This window comes from Plecotus auritus (genome assembly GCF_963455305.1).
Source record: "Plecotus auritus genome assembly, chromosome: 11".
Taxonomy (NCBI): domain Eukaryota; kingdom Metazoa; phylum Chordata; class Mammalia; order Chiroptera; family Vespertilionidae; genus Plecotus; species Plecotus auritus.
This window is the reverse complement of record NC_137777.1, coordinates 38,394,971-38,419,454: the sequence shown is the minus strand read 5'-3', so window position 1 is coordinate 38,419,454 and position 24,484 is coordinate 38,394,971. Positions and strand designations below refer to the sequence as shown.

The 24,484-nt window shown below is 40.4% G+C and overlaps 1 protein-coding gene across 1 annotated transcript in view; it reads left to right on the top strand.

Annotated features, from left to right (window-relative positions):
• CPA6 (carboxypeptidase A6) overlaps positions 1–11,304 on the top strand; it is a 210,819-nt gene extending 199,515 nt beyond the window's left edge. Inside the window, exons 9-11 of the mRNA XM_080646561.1 lie at positions 534–736; positions 5,150–5,234; positions 10,767–11,304. Coding sequence (XP_080502687.1) covers positions 534–736; positions 5,150–5,234; positions 10,767–10,954 — 476 coding nt within the window. The 3' untranslated portion in view covers positions 10,955–11,304. The remainder of the gene's footprint in view (positions 1–533; positions 737–5,149; positions 5,235–10,766) is intronic.
• The last annotated feature ends 13,180 nt before the right edge of the window (positions 11,305–24,484 follow it).

Genomic DNA, 24,484 nt, shown 5'->3' with positions numbered 1-24,484 from the left:
TCAGAGCATTACAGTCTAACAAAGACTCCAGATAAAATGTAGATTCTGTTAGAGCAGGGATTTTTGTGTGTGTTGTTTTCCAGTGTATCCCGGGTACCTAGAACAGTGTAAAAACTGGTTGAATGATAAATAAGTAAATATTTGACACTAATTACAAGTGTGTTGAGCATTATGGAGGGAAAGTACAGGTGTTGTGATGAGTCTAAATAGGAGGCCTTCCCTTCCCTAGGGGATCATATAGAATTAGTTCTCCAACTGATAGAGCTATCTTTTTAAAGTAGTTCTTTTTCCAGGCTCACTTAAACAATTAGCACCTATTTCCTATTCAGGACACCCTCCTATTATGCAGGAAGGCTTGAGCCACAGTGGATTTTTCAGTAATCGATTTCTGTAAATGAGACGTTAGCTGAATTGCTTAACAATACCCTATGTGTACAGAAATAAAAGAAAAACCACAATTTAATAATACTGACTTGTGTTTCTTGCTTCTTGCCTGCCCACTCCCCGACCCCATTTTCTTTTCTAACTCACAGATGAAGGAGCTTCTATGCACCCATGTGATGATACATACTGCGGACCTTTTCCGGAATCTGAGCCTGAAGTGAAAGCTGTTGCTAACTTTCTTCGAAAACACAAGAAGCACATTAGGGCTTACCTCTCCTTTCATGCATATGCTCAGATGTTGCTGTATCCCTATTCTTACAAATACGCAACAATCCCCAATTTTAGCTGCGTGGTAAGTATTTGTCCGTGTACATGTGTGCCAGGCTTCATGCTTCTTTTCTAAGATGATTCATGATAATAACAAATATATATTCTGTGTATTCTAATGCACATTATATATATATATATATATATATATATATATATATATATATATATATAAATGAACTCATTTATTTTTATAATCATATAAGGTGGAAAACTATTATTAACCCCATTTTACTGATGAGGAAATGGGAACCTAGAGAAATTAATAATTTTACTGAAAACACATGGCTACTAAGTGTCAGAGCCAAGATTCAGCCCCAAATCTAGCTTCAGGGCTATTGCTTTTAACACTGTGTTCTGCTGCTTTTCAGATGCAATCATTTCCTCCTATTTACATTCTCTCCACAGGTTATTCAGGAAATGTTAGGATGGATTTTATTAGTATTACAGTTCTGGTCACATGTACACTTTATTGAGTAAAGAATTGCTCATAAATTATGGTCTGACTCATTAATTAAAAGCAAGTTTTAATTTTAAGTGCTATTTATTTAATGCTACTAAGTCTCTGGGCATGTATTTGACAAGTTAGAACTAAGAATGAACAGCCTTTCTGGCATAAGATTACTTAAAAGTGAAAAAGCAGTGTTTCTTTCTCTCCACATCTCAATAACCCAACAAGCTAGCCACTGTAGGCATAATTCCTTGTAAAGTGGGTCTGGTTCAGAGCCTATAGTGTCTAAGACCTATCAAATTCAAAACCAGGCCAAACTAATGTATAGTTTTAAAAGTGAGGAGGAGATGTTGGGAGCAGTGATTGAGAAGAGGCATGGGTGAGCTTTTGGGTTGCTGCTGCTATTCTATTCCTTGACTTCAATGGGGTTACATAAGTGTGTGAAATTTGTGATCATCCACTGAGCTGTATGTATGTTATACCTAAATGTAAAGGGTTTTACAAAAGAGAAGCATCTCCTTTTCCCTCTACCTTGAACTGCAAATCTTGTGCCAGTGCTTGGGGTTGTGGGAATTCCTGAGCTAGATGTCCAGGACTGGAAGGAATGGTGAACATGAGGAAGACAGAAGGCCTATGGGAAGGCTTGTATTCTGTCTAAAAGAGGGGCTTTGTTCTTGGCATCACAAGCAAGAATTCCAAGCAAATTCTCTCTCTCTCAAGAAATATTGTGAATGTGGTACTTACATTTGATAGTGCTATTCTTCAGCTACTCTGAGGGTCAAATAGGGTTTTCATTGTTATTGGTGTTGACCTGGCACCCTAACCACCTTGTATCACAATGTTTCTATAGGCAAATGTTCGGTCCTTTCTAAATGGCACAGTGTCTATATACATGCTCATAACACATTACATGGAGTATGCATTATATTAAAACTATTACGTGAGAATGTTCTCCATATTTTGAATTTATCTTCTCTCTAGGAATAAAGCCTGTTTTCTTTTTGTCTTGGATTGGAGGGTGTAATATAAAGAATAGATTAGTTTTTCAACTAAGGATGAATTTGCCTCCCAAGGGACATTGGACAATGTTGGAGACATTTTTGATTGTCACAACAGAGCTGGAAGATGCGATTGACATCTAGTGTGTAGAGGTCACGGATACTGTTGAACATCCTACAATGCACAGGACAGCCTCTCACAGCAAAGAATTATCCAGTCCAAACTGTTAGTAGTGCCACTATTGAGAAATCCTGTTAGTGGGTTATGTATAAGCTAAATCGCTAAAACCAGGATTATGCTTCTCAGAAGCTAGGAAGTCTCTGAATGTCAACCAGAAACCATTACATTCTATTCATAGTTTAAATCAAAATTGTCCAAAAACATTCCATCAATATGTAGGAGTCTGTGTTTCAGCCAACATTTTTAGGTCATTTATTAAGTTGCTTTAAATATGGAAATAAAAAAATATATTCCTTTCTCAGATGAGGTCCCATCGTGAGGCCTGCATCCTTTTGGACAATTGGAAAGAGTAAGCAATAGAGAAAAGAACTTATATGCATATATGCAAAGCCCATAAATATAGACAATAGTGCAGTGAAGGCCTGGGGGAAGGAGGAGTGGGATGTAGGGGATCATTAGGGGGAACAAGGGAAACATCTGTAACACTTTCAACAATAAGGATAAATAAAAATAAAATAAGATAAATAAAAAAGAGGAAGCAGTTAAACTCTCTCAAATACATGTCTAGCTGTGCAAGCCAGGAAAAGGGTTCTTTAAAAAATGTACTGAGCCCTAACTGGTTTGGCTCTGTGGATAGAGAGTCAGCCTGCGGACTGAATGGTCCCAGGTTCTATTCTGGTCAAGGGCATGTACCTTGGTTGCGGGCACATCCTCAGTAGGGGGTGTGCAGGAGGCAGCTGATCAATGTTTCTCTCTCAGTAAAAAAAATCAATAAAATATATATATTTTTAAAATGTGCTAAAGTTTCCATCTTCTGTGGAGGATCATATCTAAGCCTCTTATCTACAGACACCCGCACCGAGTGTCAGAGAGCAGTGAGCTGAAAAGCCTAAAACTATGTAGGTGTTTTGTGTACATAGGTAAAAGTGGATATCTGGTTTTTTTCTTAATAGATTTTTTCTTTGGATTAGTCATGAAATAATGAGGAATAAAGGTCTTCACACCAGTAGAATGCAGTAATCTCCTAAGTGTAGAATGATCTGCCCTTTCCATGGAATATTTCCATGACCATTGGATAAGATGTTAAAACATTAGAACATTCTCCATAAAGATACCTCATTATGGTGTTTACATTCTTTTTCTGTTGGCTCCTGAAAAGGAGAATGTCAGCATCAGTGAGATTGTCTGCCAGGTTCTGGAGCCTGGTCCCTCAATATCCACAAAGGGTGGCATTTGCTACAAATGCTGCTTAATGCCTCCCTGAGGTGAATGAGAACAGCAAGCTGAAGCTGGGTGCAACACACAGCCCACATTGCCCAGAGTGCTTCAACTGACATATTCAATTATGCATGGACAAATTGAAATGAGAGAGCTGTATACTGGTTTCAATATACTTCTTTTCTTCTCACTGGTCATACAATACTTGCCTAACTCTTTGCTGAAACGTGTACTTTTAGACCATTTGAAATGTTTCAAGAGTATTTGGTATCATTCTAGTTCATGTTTGAATATTCACCCTTTAGTATTTTGATTGTGCTGAATATTTTCTCTGGTTTTTGACATTGGTAGGAAGAGTTTCACCTCAAAACTTCTACATCTTGGAACTACTAGCTAGCTCTGTCAGAGGTGTATGTAACTTTAGAAGTCATGGAGCATTCTGAAACTGTCCCCATTCCCAGTAGGAATAAGCACATAACATAAGACAAGTCATTCTTGCTGAATCAAAGAGCTTCTTAATTGATCCATATGTGTTCTAAATATCTTGTACATCACCACCGAAGTATGTACTTAAGGATCAATAAGATTATGTTAATACTCTTGCTGATCTATACTTATTCAACATTCATGCAAGATGTATTGATTAAACATCTCTTATGTACAGGCACAAGGCTAAATATTGAGATGAGCCCTGCCCTACCAAACATGTTGTAATTTATAGAATTAGGTGTCTCTGAACTAACGTGAAGACAGAACTCTAAATCAGCATCAGAAGATATGAGTACTCATCCACTTATCCCAACTCAATCCCTCCTTGCCCTGTAAGCCCAGCATGCCCATTTCACCTGAGACTTCCTTTACTCATCTGTAAAATGGAAATGTTACTGATCACTGGCTTTTAGTGAGGATAAATCAAAGGAAATGTATTCTAAAACATTGCAAAATTCAGCATGTGACAAAGAGTAACATAACATTATTATTAAATACTAGAGGCCCAGTGCATGAAAATTCATGCCCTGGAGTAGGGGATCCTTCAGCCCAGCCTGTCCCCTCTCACAGTCCAGGAGCCCTCAGAGGCGGGAGGGGACCTGGTGATCAGGGGAAGGTGACACCCCATCACACCTCTGCTGCTGCCACTGCCAGCAGCGCAAGCCTCTGCTGGTCCTGGTTACCTGAGCCTCGGGCAGCCCTGGGTGGCTCGGGGGCTAAGGGGACTGGGGGACTCTGGAGGCAGGCACACGGAGAAGCTGGGCCTGCCTGAGGGCGGGCCCGGCCCTGCCATACACCTGTGGCACCAGTGGGGCTGAGGGGATTGGTCATCGCCATCTTGTGGCTGTAGGCACCACCATCTTTGAGGGCGGGGCAGTCAATTAGCATATTCCCTCCTTATTGGCTGTGGGCGCCACCATATTTGAGGGTGGGGCAGTCAATTAGCATATTCCCTCTTTATTAGATAGGATGGCTATTAACTAATGTGTCCATCCTTGTTCTTCAAAGTGATGACTGATAAGGCTCAAACAACATGCAGTGTTTCCAAAGGTTTCAATGCAATGATGTAAGTGATATAATTTCTTCCTTTTCTCCTCACAGGAATCTGCAGCTTATAAAGCTGTGAATGCACTTCGATCAGTATATGGGATACGGTATAGATATGGACCTGCCTCCAGCACCTTGTGTAAGTTTCCTGTGTATGTTGTGTTAGAGTCATTTTATTGAACCAATATCCTGTATAATGACTTCCCTTTAAAAAAAGAGAGAAAGTGTGTGCCCCCTAACATGAAATTTCTGACTACCAAATTAGCCAAGGAAGATGAAGGGAGTTTATATCTGATTAGTTTTACACTGCTCAACAGAAATCACTGTACCAATTTAAATAAATTTGAAGCAGAGAATATTCTAGTCATGTAGCAATGACTGCCAAGTTGAATTGAGATCTTATGACAGTAGAAAGTACCAAAATGGGCTTCTTAAGCAATTGTAACCACTATAAGCCTGGAAATGGGCCTTGGGGAAATCCTGAAGTAATGTTTCAGCATGAACAGAGCTTCCCTTTTATTCCTTTCCTTCACCATTCTTGTTATGAAATTCTATTTCTTACATAGCATCTTCAGCTGAATTTTCCCTTAAAAGGTGATTGAAATATATCTTATTTTATATAAAATAAAGAACAATTGAATATATGGAAAGAACTCAGACAAAGAATTGGGACACATGGATTCTAGTCCTAATTCTGCCACAAGACTGGCCAAGACATTAATCCTGGGCTTCAGTATCCACAACTATTCAATGAGAAATCAGAAATCATGTTTCGTGGCCTTTCAAACTCTGAAATTCATTGACTATATGACTTGAAAAATCTAGTGAGAAATCCTGAATATCTGAATGTCCATGTATGCATGTTAAGATGTAGACACACATAGATCATATGTATATGTATAGATAGTGACACCTGATTATGCATTATAATAAAGTAGCAAATTTCTCCTGATATCTTTAATCTACCCATCATTATATTCATAACCATTCACTTTCTTCAGTCTTCAGAAGAAAAGCTTGGTTTGTCAATTAACACTACTTATCAAATAAGTTTATCCTAATAATGAGAATGTCCTAAGTGTCAGAACTTTTTTCACACTCCATGATCATTAGTCTCAGGCTGACCTTTTTGGAACTACTTTTCAATTAAGTCACCCTGAAAGGGGAAATACAGTATTTTTAAAAATCACATTATAAACATTCAGTCAAGATGGTGGAGTAAGTAAATGATGTGCTCACCTCCTCTCATGACCACATCAAATTACAACTGAATTGTAGAACAGCCACCCTTGAGAACCACCTGAAGACTAGCTGAAAAGAAGTCCTATAACTAAGGATATAAAGAAGAAGCCTTGTCCGCCTAGTCTGGCTCAGTGGTTGAGCGTCCACCTGTGAACAAGGAGATCATGGTTCGATTCTGGTCAGGGCACATGGGGGGCATGCAGTAGGCAGCTGATTCTCTCACATCACTGATGTTTCTATCTCCCTCTCCCTCACTCTTCCTCTCTGAAATAATTAATAGAGATAGAGATAGAGACAGAGACAGATATAGATGAATTCTAAAAAGAAGTCTCTTATCGACTGGTAGGAGGGGCAGGGACACAAAATGGGCTGGTCCTACACTCATTTTGTGGAGGTTAAAAATCAGGAAGGATATCTTGGCTGCAGAGGTGCCCCCTGAGGAGGGAAAGCTACCAGCCCCCCCAGTGGGCTCCCCAGCCCAGAGCACCAGGGCCAAGAAGAGGTGTCCCTACAACATGTGGCTGTGAAAATCAGCAGGGACCTGTCCAGGTGAAATAGAGGGCTGCTCTAGATCCAGGCGTCCTCTTAAAAGGCCTGAGCACAGATTCACAAACACTCACCCTAAATTACAGGGAAGGCATAGCAGCTGGAAAAGCACCAGGGGCTTATGGGGAGGAATTGAACTGACTGTCTTCAGGGTGGGGCCAAAGGGGCAGCTCTGTCTGAGGACAGAAGTGCTGCCAGGCACCATTGTTCCTTTGTTGAGCCCTCCCCCAACTCGGCCTGTATGCACAAGCAGGTGACAAATCTGAGTCCCTATCCACCTGGTTAATACTTGCCCCACCCTGGTGATTACCTGAGATCCCGCCCACCCAACTCACACAGGAGCTGGAACCACATCCAGCTGCTGTTCCACATGAGCAACCAGCCTTGGCCCGTAGTGCAGACTTCACTAAAATCTCTCTAGGGTCTTTAACCCCAAAACAAGCAGTGTCGGGCCTCAGTGCGCTCAGTACCTCTTGCTAAGCAGCCCCAAGCCCAGGACTAGTGGCAGCCGGCTTTGGTGACAGCATAGCCTTTCCCAGGCACCTTTAAGCCCAACATAGACAACTAGCAATTGCAGACCACCTGAACAGACATTTAACCAAAGAGGACATACAGGTGGCAAATAGACATGTGAAAAGATTTACAACATCACTAATCATCAGAGAAGTGCAAATTAAAACCAAAATGAGGTATCACCTCACACATGTCAGAATGGCTATCTTCAATAAATCAACAAACAAGTGTTGGTGCCCTAACCGGTTTGGCTCAGTGGATAGAGCGTCAGCCTGCGGACTGAAAGGTCCCAGGTTCGATTCCGGTCAAGGGCATGTACCTTGGTTGCGGGCACATCCCCAGTGGGGGGTGTGCAGGAGGCAGCTGATCAATGTTTCTCTCTCATCGATGTTTCTAACTCTCTATCCCTCTCCCTTCCTCTCTGTAAAAAAGCAATAAAATATATTAAAAAAAAAACAAAACACAAGTGTTGGCAAGGATGCAGAGAAAAGGGTACCCTCCTGCACTGATGGTGCAGCCACTATGGAAAACAGTATGAGGGTTCCTTAAAAATTGTAAATTGGAACTACCATATGACCCAGCTATTCCACTTCACAGTATGTGTCCAAAGAAAATTAAAACACTAATTTGAAAAAAAATACATGCATCCCTACATTTATTGCAGCATTATTTACAATAGCAAAGATATGGAAACAACCTAAGTGTCCATGGATAAACAGTCAGATAAAGAAGAGTTGGTACATGTATACATTGGCCATAAAAAGGAATGCAATCTTGCCATTTGTGACAACATGAACTGACCTAGAATTATTATATTAAGTGAAATATGTCAGTCAAAGATGAATACATATGATTTCACATGTGTGTGTAATCTAAAAGACAAAATAAACAAATAAAATAGAAACAAACACATAGATACAGAGAGTAGGTGACTAACAGATGGGAGGGGGATTAGGGGATTGGCTATAAAGGGGGAAGGGTTTAAGAAGTACAAATTACACAGACAATGGGGATGTGGAGGCTGAGACTGGGGTGCAGGGGCAGATGGGTGACGACAATGGAGGGAAAAGGGGACTATGTAATACTTTCAACAATAAAGAATATTAAAAAAAAAAAAGTACAAGTTGGCAGTTACAAAATAGTCACGGGGATGGGAAGAACAGCTTAGGGAATATAGTCAATAATATTGTAATGGTTCCAAGGAGCTGCTAGACTTATTGGGCAGGATCTCTCCATAAGGTATATAAATGTCTAATCACTATGCTATAAATATGAAATCAATATAATATTGAATATCAACTATAGTTGAAAAATTAAAAAATTTTAATGGGGAAAATCACATTACCAATTAATACCAATATATATTAACAATTTTAAAACATTCCTTTTAAAAATCTTACACTTCACCTTTGCAGCTTGCTATCAAGGCATAGTCATAGTATGATATTTACTGAGAAGAACCTGTTACCATAGAAATGAGGCTGTCACATGACCATGAGGTAACTGTTGGCAGATTGTCTCTGCTTTGGCTACTATGACGACTATTTGTAGTTCCAGTGTACTCTAACCCAGAGGAACAATGAAGACACAGCCTGTCCTAACCGAAGCCAGAGGAGCCTGAGAAACAACAGAGTCATCTAATTGTCATCTTCCCGTACTAATTCTATCTCTAATTTGTCCCGGCAAAAATAGCATAAACAGTGGTATCATTTGAGTAGTTGAACATTATAACGTAACGGTGTATGTCAGGCTACATTATATAAATTTCAGGAGAGAAGTATATAAAGATTATTCTATGAAACACGTATTCATTTATTTAAAAATTATGAAGAGTATGTTTGGCTAGGCACTTTAGGATGTAAAGATGCAAAATAGTAACAGCTAGTATAGGCCAAGCACATTCTTTTATTTCATTTTCACAACAACCCTATGCAGGAGGTGTTACCATCCCTTTTTCAAAAGGAGAGACTGAAACACAGAGCAGCCGCAGGAGGGAGGATTGGATACAGTCTGCCTCTGTTGCCTGCACTTTTAACTCTGCTGAAAAGCTGAAATAGATGGGGTCACAGGAGCCAGAGGAGAGAGCTGTCAGGAAGGATTGTCAGCTAGGGTAAATGCTATGGAGAGGTTGCAAGTGGAATCTGAGTGGGGGACGGGGAGGGGGGGGGTGGGGGGCGGGGTAGAGATCAGGCCTGCTGTGCTTGGTGACCTTCAAGAAAAAAGTTTTCATAGACAGATAGAGGCAAGAACCAAAGTGAAAGTGACTGAGAATGTAGAAGAAACATACAGCAATTCTCTTTTAGTTTTAAAGTAACAGGAAGAGGATGGCATATAACAGGATCATGAGCAGGAAGTGCTGCAGGAAAGCGGTGCTTGAACACTTTGGCCACTGCAGCTGCAAGATAGAGGGGGATTTAATTAATGAAACAAAGGCCTCGAAAGGGACCCGCTCACTAGCAGAGAAGACAGTAATGAATGGTATCAAAAGAAGACACGTGTAAAAAATGAGCAACATTTCTTCTTCTGAGCTAAAGGAGGGAAGTCAGAGGGCTATGAGGTCAGTAGAGGAGGTGGCTGGCTAACTACTCACTGAGTATGGGAACAGTGAGAAAGTGATGGGCAGGACTAGAAGGGAATGAAAAACACTCACTAAGTAAAGGTGTAGAAAAAGGAGCCTAGAGCAGCATCAGGAACAGAGAAAGACTTCAGTGATTAGTGTGAATTTATAGCAAAGACTCTCCAACTCCCTCATAACGTGTCAAAGCAGAGACACGGGTTCAGGGATCGAGAATCAGCAAAACCAAGGCAGAAAAAAGACTGGGTGAGTCATTTTTAGGGTTCTGGTGAGAAATTCAGTGAAGTAATTGACCATGGCCAGGTATAGAGTTAAATGAAATTATAAGGCTGGGAAGAGTCTGGGAACTACAAACTTAAGCAAAGGCAAAGAACAAGTTCATTGGGAGGGGAAAAAATAGGGGAAGTACAAGAAATGAGGTTTCCTGGGGGCAGAATTGCAATATTCTAGACCTTGGAATTGAAGAAGAACTGAGTGATAAGAAGAAGGAAAGTCCATAGTGTGGTTTTGGTCATGGGCGAATAAAGTTCGAGTGGAAATAAATGTTATTGGAGTTGAGGTTGAGAAGTTTTGAGGTCAATACACTGGAAAGCATTAAAACCTAGACTAGGTTCTCAAAAAATGGCAGGTATGATTTATAAGATCTCTGAGCCCGAGGCCAAGGAACTTCTATTAAATCATTGTTGGTGAACAGCATTTATTGGAAGAATGTAGTATAGCTTAGTAATATATACATTTTTGAAAATTATACAGACTCTTTAGTAAGGCCGATTATTTTTTTCTTTTAACTTTCAGATGTGAGTTCTGGTAGCTCGATGGATTGGGCCTACAAAAATGGAATACCCTACACATTTGCTTTTGAACTGCGTGACACTGGACATTTTGGATTTTTACTCCCGGAGGTGCTCATCAAACCCACCTGTACAGAGACCATGCTGGCCGTGAAAAACATCACCATGCACCTGCTGAAGAAGTGCCCCTGAGATGGCCCGAGGGTCAGGTCAACTGCCAGCAAGACGGCTGACTCTGCCCAGGAGCTGCTGGTTAGTGGATGAAAACTGTTCTTAAAGAGAGAGGCAGCTGCTTGGAGTGAGCATATCTGTGGACTTTTAAAGGAACCTCTCATGCAATTCAACTCTCTGTGGCAATAACAATGGTAAAAAAAAAAAAATAAATAAATAAGAGCATAGCCTCGTTTGTTGTAAGCAAAAGCATCCATTTTACATCCCATTAGAGTCTTGTTTGATTAAGGTGGAGATATTTTTTTAAGTCTTTTGTTTCACAAAATGTACAAATTGAGAATGTCACTTCAATAAATCACCTGTTCTCGATTAAGATCCACCAATAATGTTTAATCACTTGGTCCTTTTAAAATGGAAATTTTTGAAATGGAAAGAACTATAATTCTTAATATGATAAGTATAAAATTTTCAAGACCTCAGATTATTATTCACAGCTTTACCCCAGGCATTAGTGTACCATATACCCATAAAAATATAGCAAGATAGAGCACATAAGTTTAGACTCTGAAAATACCCCTTTTAAAATAGGAGAAAACATGAACTGGGCTGCCAGACACAGCATTAAGAGCTTTATGTAATGATCTTACATTATTCTTCAAATACTGTCAGGTAGATACTGCTATTATCCTCATTTTTCAAATGAGAAAATTGAAGCTTAGAAAGGCGATATAGACTCTTATTTCCAGGAATATGACAGAATAGTTCTCTATCTGGACTGCTGGAAATAACAAAAACATCTGGGGGGGAGATAATTTTTAAAATAATCTTTAACACATTAGACCAAAAAGTAGGGAAATCTCAGGCATACATTGAGCAAAGGCAGGAACCCAGAAAGGTAAGTGGTGCATCATTATCCTGAGGGCATTTGTCACACCAACTGAGTGCAGACTGATTTTCACAGCGTTTTGGAAAATGAGAGCAGAGAACAGAGCCCAAGGCTCCTCCAAGGTGAGAAGTCTAATAGCAGATTCTCCTACCAGATTCTGGAAATTCCAAGGATAAATTATAAATAACCCCCATACTACCTCCCATGGACCACAAGGAAAATGAACAATTTCAACTTTTGGCAAGAGTAGAGAGGGGAGAAATTGCCAGGGAGAATTTGGAACCACCCATCAACCCTCACCTGGGTTTGTGACCCAAATTCACACTATAGATATCCCCTACTTTCCAAAGGTTCACTGTACACCACCTCGCTTTAACAAAAGACCTACATTATTACCTGTTTCCACTAACCAAAAGAAATCTGAGGAAGATTTTTTTTAAGTGAAAATAGCATTCAGCATCTGTTTTGCAGCCCGTGTTAAAGAGACAGCTCACACCCCAGGCATTGAGAGCAGCCCCAATGAGCTCCTTCCCAGGAAATCACACTCAACACCCCAGCAACAAGCCACCAGATCTCTGAACTGTGTCTGTGGTTATCTGGGCTTCCTCCCGATTTATTTTATGCATCTATTAGCAAGATGTGTCCTGAGGAAATTGCTTCTTTACTTTATGCCATTGAAAGGTTTCTTAGAAACAAGCTACTTTGGGTTAGTGGGGGAAACCTATACCTAAGTGATCTGATAAACCTCCAAGAATGTAATTCAGATTAATTCCAGATTGGTTATACCCTCCAAGTATTTGGTAGGAGCAAAAATAAATCCTCTCAGAGGATTTATCTGATGCACCATGAACAGCTGAATAAAGAGATGAGCCTAAAACTTCCAGAGAGGGTGGGAAATGATCACAAGGGAATGGGGACTAGAGTAGCATGAAACGTCTCAGTAGCCCCATAGAAGCTTGAAGGCAATGGAGAAGTGTGCATTGTGTCAGAGTTTTGAGAAAAATTTCTCTCTTTTCTATCGTAAAAATCTACATCCAGCAAAACAATCAATGAAATGTCAGGGTAGAATATTTTCATAAAATTGAGTTCCTAAATTATGTACCTTGTGAAGAATATGCTCTACTGAAACAAGGAAGTAAACCAAGAGAAAGATGTAAGATCCCAGAAAATTAGAATTCCAACACAGAAGAAAGGTATAGGGGGGAAAAAAGCTAAAAATAATGGTGAAGGGAAACGTCCCAGTAACAGCTCTTTGTCAGGCTTAGAGAAAAACTAACTTGGAATAGGAGGAGGAGAACTGAAGGCTTCCGATGAAATTCTCCAAGATGAATATAAAACAGAAACTTAAACAGGTTCAGAGGCAATTTTTACTTGCATCAGAAAGTTTGGGGATGAATCCTATATAATAAAGAGGTAATATGCAAATTGATCATCACACCCTCGCACAAGATGGCTGCCTCCATGTGGTCACAAGATGGCCACCACAAGATAGCGGGCAGGGGAGGGTAGTTGTGGCCGATTAGGCCAGCAGGGGAGGGCAGTTAGGGGCGACCAGGCCAGCAGGGGAGAGCAGTTGGGGGTGATCAGGCTGGCAGGGGAGGGCAGTTGGGGGTGACCAGGCCTGCAGGGGAGGGCAGTTGAGGGTGACCAGGCCCTGCAAGGGAGGGCAGTTAGGGGTGACCAGGCCTGCAGGGAAGGGCAGTTGGGGGCAACCAGGCAGGCAGGCAGGCGAGCAGTTGGGAGCCAGCAGTCCTGGATTGTGAGAGGGATGTCCGACTGCCAGTTGTGGGATCGGGTCTAAACTGGCAGTCAGACATCCCCCGAGGGGTCCCAGATTGGAGACGGTGCAGGCTGGGCTGAGGGACACCCTCCCAGTGCACGAATTTTGTGCACCAGGCCTCTAGTTAGTAATAAAAGCACAGAAACCAAGGAAACAAAAATTGCAGTTGTTAATTCTGGTGAAAACAATGAGTAATACAAAAGAGGAAATATAATCATAGTATACCATATGACTTAGCTATAAATAGTATTCGTGTAGTTAAATAATGTTAGCCCTAAATATTAACCAAAATTGTGATATAAATATATTTAAAGGACAGGAAGAAGTAGATGTGTGTGAGAAGAGGAGCTATACTAGTAGGAGAGCTAACTCCTTATCTGCCATAGTAGGAAGTCAATAGACAACACCTAAAACTGAAAAAACAATCCATAAATATCAGTATTTGCATTTAATTTAGAAATAAGAAGTTAAGTACTAGAAGAAATAATTTAAGAGATTATGAATTATTGAATTAATGAAAGGGAATTGGGAGTGGGGAAGGATGGAGCAGAGGACTGCTGTTTGTTTTTTAATGTTTTTATTTATTTTAGAGAGAGAGGGAAGGAGAGGGAGAGAGAGAAACATTGATGAAGGAGAACCATTGATCAGCTACCTCCTACACACCCCCTACTGGGGATAGAGCTTGAAATCCGGGCATATGCCCTGGCCAGTAATCAAACCAGCTACCTCTCAGTGCCTGGGACCATGCTCAACCAACTGAGCCAATCAGCCAGGCAGGACTGTTGCTTGTAATATAAGCCTTGTCATATTTGATGGCTGTGGTTTTTTTAAAAGCATACAAAGAATATACCCCTCTTAAAGGAAGATGGTTTTTTAAAATTAATTCCCAACCATTCACCACCCAGTCTTTTTGATGTTTATAAAATGTACATTGTTGCCCTAGCCGGTTTGGCTCAATGGAGAGAGCATCAGCCTGAGGATTGAAGGATCCTAGGTTTGATTCGTCAAGGGCATGCATGTACCTTGGTTGCAGGCTTGATCCCTGACCTTTGTTGGAGTGTGTGCATGTGGCAACCAAATTAATGTGTCTTCTTCACATCTATGTTTCTGTCTATGTCTCTCCCCCTCCTTTCCCCTCTTTTTAAAAATCAATGGAAAAAGATCCTTGGGTGAGGATTAACAAAACAAAACAAAAGATATAAGAAAAAAAATAAAATAAAGTGTACATTGTTTCAATTAAAAAATCAAAATTAAATTTAAAAATAGTAAATGAGATTATATGTGTAATGCTTGGCACAGACAGAACCTAGAATATAGTAGACAATCAGGAAATGTTAGTCTTCTCTATGTTCTACCAACCTAATTTATCTCGTTCTCTCCAGTTCCAGTTATGTATTTGCAGGAATGGATCTCAGGCAGGTCTGAGGCTCAGTCCGGCTTGGGAATAGTACACCTGGGAATTTAAATGCCAATCCATCCCATCTGGCAGTACATGCTCAGAAATGATCAGGAATAGAGTGTTGTATACTAGTTCTTTCTGCCCATAGAGCAGGCAAAAGTCAAAGAGCTCAGAACAATCAGGAGGGCTAGAAGGCTAGAAGCTTGTGAAGACCCCCGAGACTGGGGAAATACTGCTTATCAAAGGACCTGACAAAGATGCACACAACTGACTGGTGTCATCTGGTGGCCTTCATGGACCCTTGATGCCAGGAAGCTTTTCCTTTGATTGGGAGCAGCTGCGTAGTCCCCACTCTGATAACTGTGTAACTTCAGATCTTCTGCTGTTGTCTACTAATGTCTTTCCATCAAACATTATCACCCCTGTAATAACCAAACAATGATCAACTCTTAAAATAAGAATTTACAGATGACCTCCAAAATTCATTTTTTATATTTTTAATTTCCATCTATTCTATACCCTATATAGTAAGATCTGTTAGCAAGTTAACAGCAATAACTTCAATTTGTATTATTTTTCCTTGCCCTTCACATAGCACAGTTTCTAAGAATATTTTTTCGGAGTCGAAATGAAGACAACAGAAATTACAGAATCTGAATAATCCACAAATTGGCTGGGCATATAATTTATTACCCACATATAGTCTCAAGATAAAATTTGCCTTGATGAACCTCATGTAAATTCTTTTCAATAATTACTCCCACATTTCAGTAACACTGTATATATTTAGGGCTCAAGTTCTATAAGTGGGTATTTTAATATTTATAGGTTAATCTTTTCAAACTAAGCCACAGAATGTACTGCTGGCTGATTTATGTTCAAGGCACTCGGCTCAGTGCTGTGTGAAGAGGGGTGCTAGGAACAAAAAGTGTTATATTTATGTCGACACTTGCTTAGAATGTAGAAGTTAACCAAACGAAAAACAGCACATGCATTTTAAAAAAATAGTTTAGCAAGATACTTCCCCCACACACACACTACTGGTATTATCAGAAGTAATTTTATAGATTCTGAGTTGTAACTCTCAACTGCGTTTCAGTGAGTGTATGGGTGACCTAGGTCTGCCATAACAGAGCACCACAAATGGGTGGCTAAAGATGACAGAAAATCACCTCACAGTTCTAGTGGCTACAATTCCAAAATCAAGGTGTCAGCAGGGCCACGCTCCCTCTGAAACCTGTAGGGAATCCTTCCTTGGCCTCTTCCTAGTTTCTGGCCAGTTGCCAGCTATCGTTAGTGTTCCTTGTCTTGCAGGTACAACTTCAAACTCGGCCTTGCTCTCACATGGCCTTCACCCTGCGTGTCTCAGTGTTGTCCTGTGTTGGTGTTCTTATAAGGAAATCAGCCCCACTGGGTTAGGGCCCACCCTTCTTCAGTCCGACCTCCTCTTAACTAATTACATCTGCAGCTGACCTCATTTCCAAATCAAGTCACATTCTGAGGTACTGGGGAGTTACAGCTTCAACATACCTTTTTCTTTTTTTGAGGGGCAGGGGGACAAAAGTCAACCCATAACAGTAAACTAATATCATGAGACACTGATATTAATGAGCCTATTAACAAAACTAAAAGAGTTATGAATCTTGCTTGAGTTTAATCATTTGTTCTCAAGGCTAACTGTTGGGGAATAGCTGCAAAAATAAAGCATATTTTTTAAATTCTCACAGTCCCTGTGAGTTTGTTTTTACTAGACTATTGTTAGAAACAGAATTATCTACTCTCTATAGTTTACTTTCCGAAATAAAATTATATTTAAATTATGATTTACCTCTCTTCACATGGGAAATTCGTTAGTTTTAGGTGGTGTCATGTCTTTCCTTAGCTCTCAATAATTATTGTGGACTGCTGCATCATGAAAAGTATTTACAGCTAAGTTATACTTGATCAAATCTAATTGATTAAATCAGAATTCTGTGCAATGTTAATTAAAGTATGCCGTAGATTAAGCAAAGTAATTACATGAGCGATTGCATTTAATAGAATATTTTCATGAATCAGAATATTGCATAATAAATCTGAAAACAGCTATACTGAATACCTAATATATTTCACAAAACAAATGGTACTGAGAACCGCTCTCTGAATAATGCACATGAAGACCTTCTAAAGCAGACTCAAGCTCCTCCTTTCCAAGGGCTGCCAAACGCCCCACCATGTTTCCGCAGTTACGACTCCTAGGACGGCCCTCTTCCCCCCATGGAGGTCCTGTGGGAGTTTCTGCCCAGGGCATCCATCCTTGTTCCACCAGCCCAGGTGAGGCGAGAGAAGCACATCAAATGATAAGTCTAGACTTCTCAGTATATAGACTCTAGAGTACTGTTCACCTTGTAATTTAATTATGAGTTAAATGGAAATGATAGCTTCCCACATAGCACTGAAACAGTGCGTTTGAAGTTTCAAATCGTCTCTAAGAATAAATGCTTCCCCAAATTGGAAGAATTAAAAGCACTAGGAGCACCCAGCCCCTCCAGAAAATGAGCCAGCAGCCCAGTGTACATGCTCAGAAAGAAAATATGTCTGACCCCATGACTGGTGTTAGATTCAGTCATTGAATTTCTATTGTAGCTACACAGAACCTTGCTGTCCTGGGTAGCCTTCTTCAGTAATTTAAAGCTGTATTCAGTATTCTAAGGGAGATTATTTGATATTTGCTAAGCAGAAATTGCGTTGTTAGGTGTGTTTAGAGCCAGCTATCTGCCTCAAGCAACACTGGACTGAAATACTGTGTAAGATTTTCATGTGGTAAAGCAGCAAATGTTGAATAGACCGTTTGATGGTTCTGTGCCAGGGTCAACAGAATTTCATAAAAGAATGAATATTTGAAATAAGTGTCACTGTACCTGTCACAATCTATCATGGGAGACACATGAGGATATCCTAAAGATGTTAAGTGTGTCCAAGAATCAACTAAATATTTATGATAATAATATAACTCTGAATAGAATTTACCCCCAAAGGATTAATTCTGTACTGGGAACTTAAAACTAAATTAATGACTCTTTAGAATCATAAATATGAACACTAGCCTTTATCTTTCTTTTAAAATAACTTGGGATTCTGTTATTCTTTGTGTATTTATTATCTTTAGCCTAGTTGCTTTCATATAGAAGACACTTTGAATCACAATCAACATTTGAACTGCACATCTTATAGCAATATGCATATTTGTTAAGACTAGTTAATTATTCCAAGTAGTTCTTTTTATATATATGTTTTATTGATTTTTTTTTGAGAGAGAGAGAGAGAGAAGGAGGAAGAGGAACATCAATTGGCTGCCTCCTACATGCTCCCTACTAGGGATGAGCCAGCAACCCGGGCCTGTGTCCTGACCAGGAATCAAACCTGTGACCTTTCAATGCAAGAGAATCCGCTCAACCAGCTGAGCCACCCTGGCCAGGGCTCCAAATGCTTCTTAAAATCACTATTAAAAGTGTCCCTATGACTGGATACAAATTTTTAGTGTACCCACTGTCTTTCACATCTCCTTTTCCTTTCCTTAAGGGCTAGAGAATTCCTAGTTTTGGCTGTCTTAAAATCTTTCCTCTGTCTCCATCCAAGACAGGTTCTTCCTTACTGGACCAGTTCTTGAGCTTTCACATGGGGAATTGGGAAGGAGGGTGGGTAAGCAAAGGGGGGCAAGAGGACACCTAGAAAAGGAATGGGAACTTTTCCAGGGAATTTAAGGACAGGAGGCACGAGCAATGGATAAGAAAGTAACGAAGGAATTTAAGAATCATCGCTGAAGATTTTCTGTGATGTTCAACAAGGACTTTGCAAGTGCTGGGCCATATTTTTTTAAGTACATCATTAATTGAGAATAAACCATTTGGATCCCAGTTTTATAAACATTAAAATCTGTACTGCATATTTAATATAAATTTATAATGTAATATAAATTTCAAACCCAAAAAAAGAAAAGAGCAATTTGAGGAAGGAGAGACCACACAGAATCCACATGGTAGCAAAACTGTCAGCCAAGTTCATGCTGCAGAAATGGCAATGGCGGGGTGGGGGCAGCAGCAGTCTCCCTAATGTTTGTTGGGCAGTAGTGGGGGCCCTGGTTAAACTCATCTGGCCAGTTCTGCAGCCTGTAGCTGGACAGCATTCTGAGACTCAGCTCTGAGCTGGTTCTCCCATTAATATCTACATAATAAACTCCTTTCCAGCTTCATCAGCCAGCACCAATTTCTGGTGCCACACAATACATTGTATTAAAACTCCTGTTGGGTTACATATGAGAATAATGGCTCCATTTCCCAGGCTTACTCTACTTTTATATTTAGCCCAGGCATTATTTTGCTGGGTAATGTTACTTGTACATTTTTTTAAAATATCTTTTATTAATTTTTTTACAGAGAGAAAGGGAGAGAGATAGAGAGTTAGAAACATCGATGAGAGAGACATCTATCAGCTGCCTCCTGCACACCTTCCACTGGGGATGTGCCCGCAACCAAGGTACATGCCCTTGACCGGAATCGAACCTGGGACCCTTCAGTCCGCAGGCTGATGCTCTATCCACTAAACCAAAGCGGTTGAGGCTACTTGTACGTTTTTATTAGTGGCTTTTTTTAGTTCAAAGTAAGGTTTTTGTTTCCAAAATATTAATGAAAATGGCATAAGCAGATCATGGAATAAGGTGTTTTCAAAATTCCAAATGTAACTACATTTGAGGAGAGGGAGAGGGAGAGGGAGAGGGAGAGGGAGAGGGAGAGGGAGAGGGAGAGGGAGAGGGAGAGGGAGAGGGAGAGGGAGAGGGAGAGGGAGAGGGAGAGGAGAGGGAGAGGGAGAGGGAGAGGGAGAGGGAGAGGGAGAGGGAGAGGGAGAGGGAGAGGGAGAGGGAGAGGGAGAGGGAGAGGGAGAGACAAGTAGTATATTTGGTTTTACATTTAGAAAAGAGAAAAAGATTAGCAGCACTGAGCCTCTAAGTCAGGCGTCCTCAAACTACAGCCCGCGGGCCACATGCGGCCCACCAAGGACATTTATCCGGCCCGCCGGGTGCCGCTGCCTGTCCTGCTTAGCAGCCGACTCATCCCGGGCCCGCAGTGTGCATAGGAATTTGTTCATAGGTGTTTTTTTTAAACTATAGTTCGGCCCTCCAACGGTCTGAGGGACAGTGAACTGGCCCCCTGTTTAAAAAGTTTGAGGACCCCTGCATACTCCAGAGGAGACACCCTTTAGTGTTTATCTGCAAAATAGGGATAAGAAGACCTGTATTACAGGTATATTATGTGGATTAAAGGAGGTAACATATGAAAAATGTCAGCAAAGGGTCTGAGTCCCGTATCATCCATACCAAGCAACGTTTTCTAAATTTTACAATATGTAACAACATAGGGTAAGAAATACAGGCACATTTTTTTACTGGCAAGAAAAATATTAATATAACCAAAGCATGCAGAGATCTTCATTGATTATGGGTAAATGATCATCAGAATTCCATCTTGACCTATTTTTCGCACACTCAAGCTACTGGACACTTGTTTAACTAAAAGAAAAAAATTTCCCTATAACACACTGTTGACAAAGTAAGTCAGTTTAGAAAAAAAAATTCAATAACTACCTCATCTAAAAGGAGGAGATCATTGAAATATAGACTTTAAGGTAGGAGGAAATATCCCTACTTGGTGCTCAGGGGTATTAAAGATATTATTCTTAAAAATCAAAACTAACAAGACCAAAAGAGTTATTAGATACATTAACATTTCGTGTGTATGGCAAACAAGCGATCTGCTGGAGAAAATCCACGACCCAAGGGAATTGTGCATGTATCCAAAGGTTTACTGAGCCATTAGAGTGAGATTGATACCGCCTCCTGCCAAGGTAATCCACAAGCAAAACTGTAAAGAAAGCGCAGCTTGCATCAATGCCTTCTCTCTTGGCAACTTTTGTGCCTCTGAATAAGCAGCACCCTCTGTTGCCTCCCACTGGCCTGCCTTTCCAGATAGGTCTCACCATCCAGACTGCTCTCCACACTTCCTACAAAAGCTGACCTCTCTGGTGCCAGAGGGAAGTGCTCTCCGCTAACTGTCCATTGGAGGGTGTATTCGTTTGCTCAGGCTGTCAAAGCAAAATACCAGATTGGGTGGCTTAAACAACATTCATTTCTCACCGTTCTGGAACCTGAAAGTCCAATCAAGATTCCAATAAATTCAGTTCCTGATAAGGCCTTTCTTTTGGACTTGCCTTTCTTTTATGCCTATGGAGGTGGAGGGGGTGGAGAAGGCGGCAGCAAAGAGAGGAGAGGGGAAGAGAGTGGGGAGGGAGGAGCCGAAAAGAGAGAGAGAGAGGAGAGAGGAGAGAGGAGAGAGGAGAGAGGAGAGAGGAGAGAGGAGAGAGGAGAGGGAGAGAGAAGAGAGGAGAGAGGAGAGAGGAGAGAGGAGAGAGAAGAGAGAAGGAGAAGGAGAGGGAGAGAGAAGGAGAAGGAGAAGGAGAGGGAGAGGGAGAGGGAGAGGGAGAGGGAGAGGGAGAGGGAGAGGGAGAGGGAGAGGGAGAGGGAGAACAAGCCCCACCCTCATGGCCTCATTTAACCTTAACTGCTTCCTCAGAGGTCCCATCTCCAATACATCTATGCTTGGGGTTAGGGCTTCAACATACGAATTGGAGTGTGGACAACAAACATTCAGTCCATAACAGAGGGGATACAGTTAGTTCAAACACACCACATTATGAAAGCATTTTAGCCCTCTTTGCACAGAATACACCTTTTTGCCTAACAACCCCAGGAAAGAATTTCTAATGATTCAGGAGGGTAAGTACACCACACACTTGTCATATGGAACCCATGTCTACCCTACTCCACTGGGTGCAAGGTGCATCCTCATCCTCATGTACAGCTGTTTCTTGTTCTCAAGTCTTTAGCACCAGTCAGGTGTACAGTAAACCACTCTGCTGACAGCCGGGCATGTGGTCACACACTCCGTCTCCAGACCTTCAGGCCACCGGTCATTTCATGCCATGGCTTCAGGTCCACAAATAGGAAGGGGACATCGTCTCCCCTATTCTGGCAGCTTGCCACACAGCCAAGCCTGGATTGAATTCCAAGTTTTCTAAACCATTTATGCTTGTGCATACACAGCGACAGACACACAAGCTGGCATATTCTTAACCTTTCAGTTTTTCTTTGTACATTTACCTGCCATTTGGGATATTGACCGCAAAAGTGTCCGAATTAAATTATATGTTACCGTGTAGTAGATACAGATGGTATTCAGAAATCTTAAAGGTTGCTTTGCATTTTCCTCAAAAACACAGAAGGAGCCAAGATGTGTAACATTTTTTCTGTCCTATTCTCACGTAGGAATCTGAGCAGCTGCTCTCTCAACAGATAACTAACGTGAATACCTATTCTTAAACATGAAAAGAAAAGTCTTCGGGAACCTTTAGTTACCAAAGCTCTGTGCTCCAAGCATTTGTACTGAATGAATTTCAACAATGGATTCAGTGATAATAATATTTGAAACATAGGTTTAGTTTTTTTAAAGTACATTATACCTTCCAGTAATCTGACAACATCCCTGAGAATTTGATTAGAACCATCAGAATGCTCCTGACACAGTAAGCCTTGCTCAATAATTACTTAATGATTAATTGCAATATGATCATTTTTAAAAATTGAGGCCCAGAACATGCTAATGATTTGAGTATGGTTTTTTGGTCCAGTTAGTGGCAAAACTGAGAATATAAGGCAAGTCCTTAAATGTTTTTTAACTAATCAAAAATTTTAAATACACCAAGGTAATATAGTATAATAAACCCTATGCTCCCATTACTCAGTTTCAACAATTATCAATATTTTATTTTACCAAACATTTCATCTTTCTTCCTCCAACTTTTCTCTTATTGCAGCCATTTTAAAGCAAATCCTATACATCATATCATTTCATCCATAGATACTCTAGTATTTATCTCTAGTAAGTTAATCGTTAGATTTTTAACACATATCTGTGGTAGATCAAACAATAGCCAAAGGACTAAAACACCCAGCAAAATATCCTAGCAGCCTTCTTTCATTTTTCCCTATGCATTTCTCTCCTTAAAAAGAGGGAATCCAAATCAATTTTAACAAGCAAGTAAATAGAAAAGTGAAAAACAAAAACCAATAATCTTGATAGTAGAAATAGAAAATATCAGCTTTCAAGTTACTTTTAAAATTCCAGTATGTTCCATTTCTATCAAAAGCACAAGAAAATCTCTCTTGTATTTTCCTCCAAGAAAATCAGATCCCTGGACAAAATCATGGTGTAGAAACTCTATTCTTGTACACTAATCTCGAGGTTACATGAATGCGATGTGTATATATAATTTGCTATGGAAATTGTGGTGGTGTTTAATAAAATATAAATTACATTCCTGAGTGTCTCACCTTGTTAAATATTTATTTGGTATATAATTTAACAAAGGTTCTCTGCTATTACTATTTAATGGCCTTATGGAAATTTTAATTCTATTCTAATTTTAATATGGAATTTTCATTTTAATTTAAAAGGCAATCCGTTCACTACAGAGGCAAATAACTTACCTACAGAGTGTCCATAAAGTCCAGAAACAGAGGCAACTATATATAATAAATGGCTTATCGATATTCCATGATGGTACGTGATGTTTGATGTGCTGTCCCTCGTTAGTGATGCATAGTTTAGTGTGCTGGGCAGAATGGCAATGGACAGGATACATCAACACAGCATTTCTAGCAATCCTTGCACAATCCTTGCACATACCTTTGTAATGCATCACCTCCCAACAGTAGTTCTCAGATGAGATCCCTGGAATCAACAGAATCAGTAAGGCCTGTGGGTGGTAAAAATGCAAACTTGGGGGAACTCACCCCAGACCTACTGAATCAGAAACTCTGAGTTCTAACAAGCTCTGCAGGTGATTCTCATGCAAGCTGAAGTTTGAGAACCACAGGCTAAGATTATTTGTCTCTGATTTTCAGTGAAGAAAAACAAACAAAAACCCTGCCCTTTAGCATACCCCAAACATGGAGTTGCCAGATTTAGCAAATAAAAATATAGAACACCAATTAAATTTGAATTTCAGATTTAACAAACAACAAGATTTTCATTTAATTATATCCCTCGAAGTTATATGTCCCACTTATGTAAGCGATATATAAGTATCCTCATGCATATTTATACTAACAAATTATCTATTGCTGATTGAGCTTTTCATCTTGTGTCCTGAGTTTTTCTGGCACCTACACCGAAGGGTGTTCTGATCTGGCCAGCATTCGGCATACTCCACAGAACGGCATCATCCAATCCAGTTTTAGTTTATAGATCTGCCCATTCACCACACATGCACATCTTTGGAATGTGGGAGAAACCCTCATCACTCTCTCACCACTCCAGGGTCATGTAGTGGTCAGTCTTTAAGTGACCTTCCCTTGCCTGTCAAGAGCATACACTAAAATAGTTGGTCACATAA